Genomic DNA, 4260 nt, shown 5'->3' with positions numbered 1-4260 from the left:
AGGTGCTATGAAATAACAGAATAATAATAATAATAATTCCTGTAAACCACACAGCCACCCACGCTGCTTCTCGCGTTGTCCCTTGTGTCACCTTCTCCGTGGTTGGTTCAAACCCAACCCAGCTGAATCAACAAGAATAAGAGAATTTAGAGACACAGTGATTCTAGAGGAGAAGTGATGAACTTGGAGTAAGCAAATTGAGAAAGATTCCAGAGTTTGGAACAGACACAAGTTAAACGTCGTGATGTGAGTTGTTCCCACAAGTGCAGAGGTGAGCAGACAGGAGGATGATTCAAGATCAGTGAACACAGTGACCGAGATGAGATGAGAAGAACCAGCTGTGTTTGAAGTCCACTGTGGACTTTTATAGAATTTTAAATTAATGAGAAATTTGGAACTGAGGGTTGGTGGGAAAACACCAAGAACTTTGAGAAGAATATCTACTGCATCATGTTAAATTCAGCAGATCCATAGAGCCTGATGTTTGCAAGGCCTTTGCCACTCACCGAGCTGTGGCCCAGCTCTGAGCTGTCAACGAAGCAAACCCAGAGTTACCCACTGAGTTAAGTTCCTTTAACAGGGACACAGCTCCCATCTCCTTCCCACAGAGCCACCAGCAGTTTCCTCTCCCTGGACAGAGCCTGCAGCACAGCCCCCACTACCAGAGCCCCAGAAGGAACCCTGCTCCCCACACTCCTCAGGGAATCAGAGAAGGAAATCCTTTCCCAGAAGGAAATCCACTCCAAGCACCCCACAGACCTCAGCATTCACCTCCCCAGCACACAACACAGTACCTGAAGATAGCTGTTGCCTGCAGGGTCATCCATGATGAATCGAGCCTGTGTCCTGCCCTCTATGATCTGCAGAAACAGAGCACGTCCAGGCATCAAGGCTCTTTCCCATCCTTCAGCATCCTGACGTTCACAGGGCACTTGAGACAGCCCTCACATTTTCCTCAGTTAAAACACAGTGACAGCTCGATGAACCACACGAGGACAGCGCGAGGCAAGTGCAGAACAGCTCCAGAAGGCAAAGCAACGCTTGCCCAGCAGCTCAGTTTCCTCCACAGCTGCAGTGACAGCAGCAAAACCACGCTGCAGAGCACAGAAAGTCACGAGCACACTCACCTCCTGCAGTTTCCCGATGAACTCCTGCAGCTTTTCCGCCCTGCTGGGTGTAGAGCTGTCCCCCAGAGTGAAGGGGTTTCTCTCCACCTGGAAGAGCAGCCAGATGTGGGACACCCACCCCCACAGCCAGGCCAAACATCAGCACAGAGGAGCCCGAGCTCCAAGCCAGCAGCAGCACTCACCAGGTCTCTGATGTCCTTCAGCAGCCCTTCCAGCGTGGTGAATTTCCCCCCCAGCGCTCCCATCCCCAGCTCGAACTCCAGCTCTGGGATCTCCACGCTGCACGTCTCTGACTGCGAGGGCCAGCACCCCATGAGCCCCCGTGGAGGGTCAGCTGGGCCCCCCACACCCACCACGGGAGGACAGGGCAGGTATCTGGAGCGCTGTACCTTTAGGATGTCCCTTGTCATGTCGGAAGGGTCCGTGATCCGCAGGGTGATCCTGGTTCCTTGAGGTTCGATTGCTCCTCCAGACTTCACCTGGGAACAGCCAGCAGCCAGCTTCAACTTTTATACTGAAATCCTGCCACCGTGCCTTCAGAGGGTGTGCTGTGGCAGCTCAGAGGCAAATCTGGGGACAGTGCCTTGAAAAAAACCCCTAAACCTGGGGACAGTGCCTCAAAAAAGAACCCCCAAACTAGGGACAGTGCCTCAAAACCACCCCCCAAACTAGGGACAGTGCCTCAAAAACCCCCCCCCCAGACCTGGGGACAGTGCCTCAAAAAAACCCCCCAAACCTGGGGACAGTGCCTCAAAAAAACCCCCCAAACCTGGGGACAGTGCCTCAAAAAAACCCCCCAAACCTGGGGACAGTGCCTCAAAAAAACCCCCCAAACCTGGGGACAGTGCCTCAAAAAAACCCCCCAAACCTGGGGACAGTGCCTCAAAAAAACCCCCCAAACCTGGGGACAGTGCCTCAAAAAAACCCCCCAAACCTGGGGACAGTGCCTCAAAAAAACCCCCCAAACCTGGGGACAGTGCCTCAAAAAAACCCCCCAAACCTGGGGACAGTGCCTCAAAAAAACCCCCCAAACCTGGGGACAGTGCCTCAAAAAAACCCCCCAAACCTGGGGACAGTGCCTCAAAAAAACCCCCCAAACCTGGGGACAGTGCCTCAAAAAAACCCCCCAAACCTGGGGACAGTGCCTCAAAAAAACCCCCCAAACCTGGGGACAGTGCCTCAAAAAAACCCCCCAAACCTGGGGACAGTGCCTCAAAAAAACCCCCCAAACCTGGGGACAGTGCCTCAAAAAAACCCCCCAAACCTGGGGACAGTGCCTCAAAAAAACCCCCCAAACCTGGGGACAGTGCCTCAAAAAAACCCCCCAAACCTGGGGACAGTGCCTCAAAAAAACCCCCCAAACCTGGGGACAGTGCCTCAAAAAAACCCCCCAAACCTGGGGACAGTGCTCAAAAAAACCCCCCCAAACCTGGGGACAGTGCCTCAAAAAAACCCCCCAAACCTGGGGACAGTGCCTCAAAAAACCCTCAAACTTGGGGACAGTGTTTTAACTCAGGGGACTCAAACAGGCGTGGAGGTGACCGACTTGCACCCCATGGAGCTCTTCAAGACCAAGTTCTCCCCCTTCACACGTTCAGGAAGACAAGTCAGAGCCAGCCTGGCCCCGCTGCACGTGCCAGCCCCCCCCAGAAGCAAAGCCAGGCAGCTCCACTGCACCCAGCACAACGTGGCTCGTGACACTGCCCGTAAATCCAGCCTCCCTCCCAGCCTGGCTTCCCAAACAGCCACGCTGTGAAGATCTCCCAGGAGAGCAGAGAACACCATTCCTCCTCCCCACTGCCCCCAAAAAAGGGTGCGTAGTTTTGCAGCTCACCTCGTTTGTCCTGTGCCCACAGGAGTCACAGTTTGTGGCCATGATAATCACTTCTTTGAAGTGTGGGATTTCTGGAGCAGTCAGTCAAGGAAAACTCAACAAGAGGAAAGTCTCAAAGCAGCGTCCTGTGCCCTCTTCCCAGCCTCAACCCTTCCCAAGGTATTGCAGGAGCTTGCTGGCAGCTGTGAGGCAGATTTGCACCCCGACAGGCTCTACTAGAAATCACTTACTCACACCTTACAGGTGTGGTGGGACCTGGGTCAGCACAGAGAGCGACTCCTCTGCGCAGACCCCCGCAGAGGGCACCCACCTGCACCCACACCCACACCCCCCCACTCAAAGGATACGCACTAACTTCATGTTTGTGTTGGCTGGAGCGTTGCACTCGGGGCAGTTGGTGTTGAACTGCAGCACCTGGGTCACAGGAATGGAAAAGGAGAATCAGAAAGTCCTGGCCAGCCCAGAGAGCCTGTCCTGGGTGTCAGTCACCCAGGCACGGCCACCTCTGCCCTGCAAAGTCACCCACCTCATCCCTCAGCTCCTCTGTGGAATCAGCTGGCGTCTCCTCCCACTCCTCCCCCTGCCACAGGGGACACAAGCAGCATCGTTACCTTCTGCTCCTCAATTCAGGGTGTCCCAGAGAGCGAGGGGACCAACCAGCCCTGCTCCCCCCTCGTGCAAGCAGCAGGCTGAGGACACAGCAGCAGCTCCCCGTTACCTCCAGCCCCAGCATGGCAGCCTGCTGGGGAGTCCTCCTGTAGTGAGTGACCACCAGGGCATCGTCCCTCCGCGGGGCGTGAGGGTTCTCCACAAAGCTGTTCCCCGAGGGATCATCTATGATCTAGGGGAGAACAATGCCTGAGGAAACCACCCCGGGCTCCCCCTGCCCAGAAAGGGGATGTGCCCTTGCGTGGACTCACCAAGGTGAAGGAGGAATGGACTTCTTTCAGCTGCTTGAGTTTCCCAATGAACTCATCTATTTTACTTGCCACCTCTCCGTCTGTTGCCTGCAAAGGAGGACACGTTGGAGATGGATGCCAGGGGCAGCCCAGAGCTGAAGACAAGGCTGAGAGGGGCACTAACACCCCCCTCATCACAGGCAGAGGATGAAGGAAATCGTGTCTGCCCCGAGGAGCCTCCCCTTCCCCAGCACCTCACCCTGCGGAGGGGCTGGTCCTGCTCCAGGCCCACCACAGCTCTGTCAATTATCCCTTCGATGGTGGTGAGAACTAGAGAAGGACACAGAGGAGAAGCGATGGCAGCGTTAATGACACCGCAGTGGCGTTACCCACCCTGCCA

The 4260-nt window shown here is 55.4% G+C and overlaps 1 protein-coding gene across 1 annotated transcript in view; it reads right to left on the bottom strand.

The window, feature by feature from the left end:
• Window positions 1-794: 794 nt before the first annotated feature.
• Window positions 795-4260, bottom strand: part of ZPR1 (ZPR1 zinc finger) — a gene marked incomplete at both ends in the record, with an annotated part of 4019 nt that continues 553 nt past the window's right edge. Inside the window, 10 exons of the mRNA XM_010166901.1 lie at window positions 795-860; window positions 1128-1214; window positions 1310-1420; window positions 1517-1606; window positions 2962-3032; window positions 3309-3375; window positions 3488-3541; window positions 3680-3802; window positions 3882-3968; window positions 4120-4190. Coding sequence (XP_010165203.1) covers window positions 795-860; window positions 1128-1214; window positions 1310-1420; window positions 1517-1606; window positions 2962-3032; window positions 3309-3375; window positions 3488-3541; window positions 3680-3802; window positions 3882-3968; window positions 4120-4190 — 827 coding nt within the window. The remainder of the gene's footprint in view (window positions 861-1127; window positions 1215-1309; window positions 1421-1516; window positions 1607-2961; window positions 3033-3308; window positions 3376-3487; window positions 3542-3679; window positions 3803-3881; window positions 3969-4119; window positions 4191-4260) is intronic.

This window comes from Antrostomus carolinensis, unplaced genomic scaffold, assembly GCF_000700745.2.
Source record: "Antrostomus carolinensis isolate BGI_N321 unplaced genomic scaffold, ASM70074v2 scaffold34904, whole genome shotgun sequence".
Lineage (NCBI taxonomy): Eukaryota > Metazoa > Chordata > Aves > Caprimulgiformes > Caprimulgidae > Antrostomus > Antrostomus carolinensis.
Note: the sequence above shows the minus strand (reverse complement) of the source record. Positions and strands in the feature narration are given on the sequence as shown.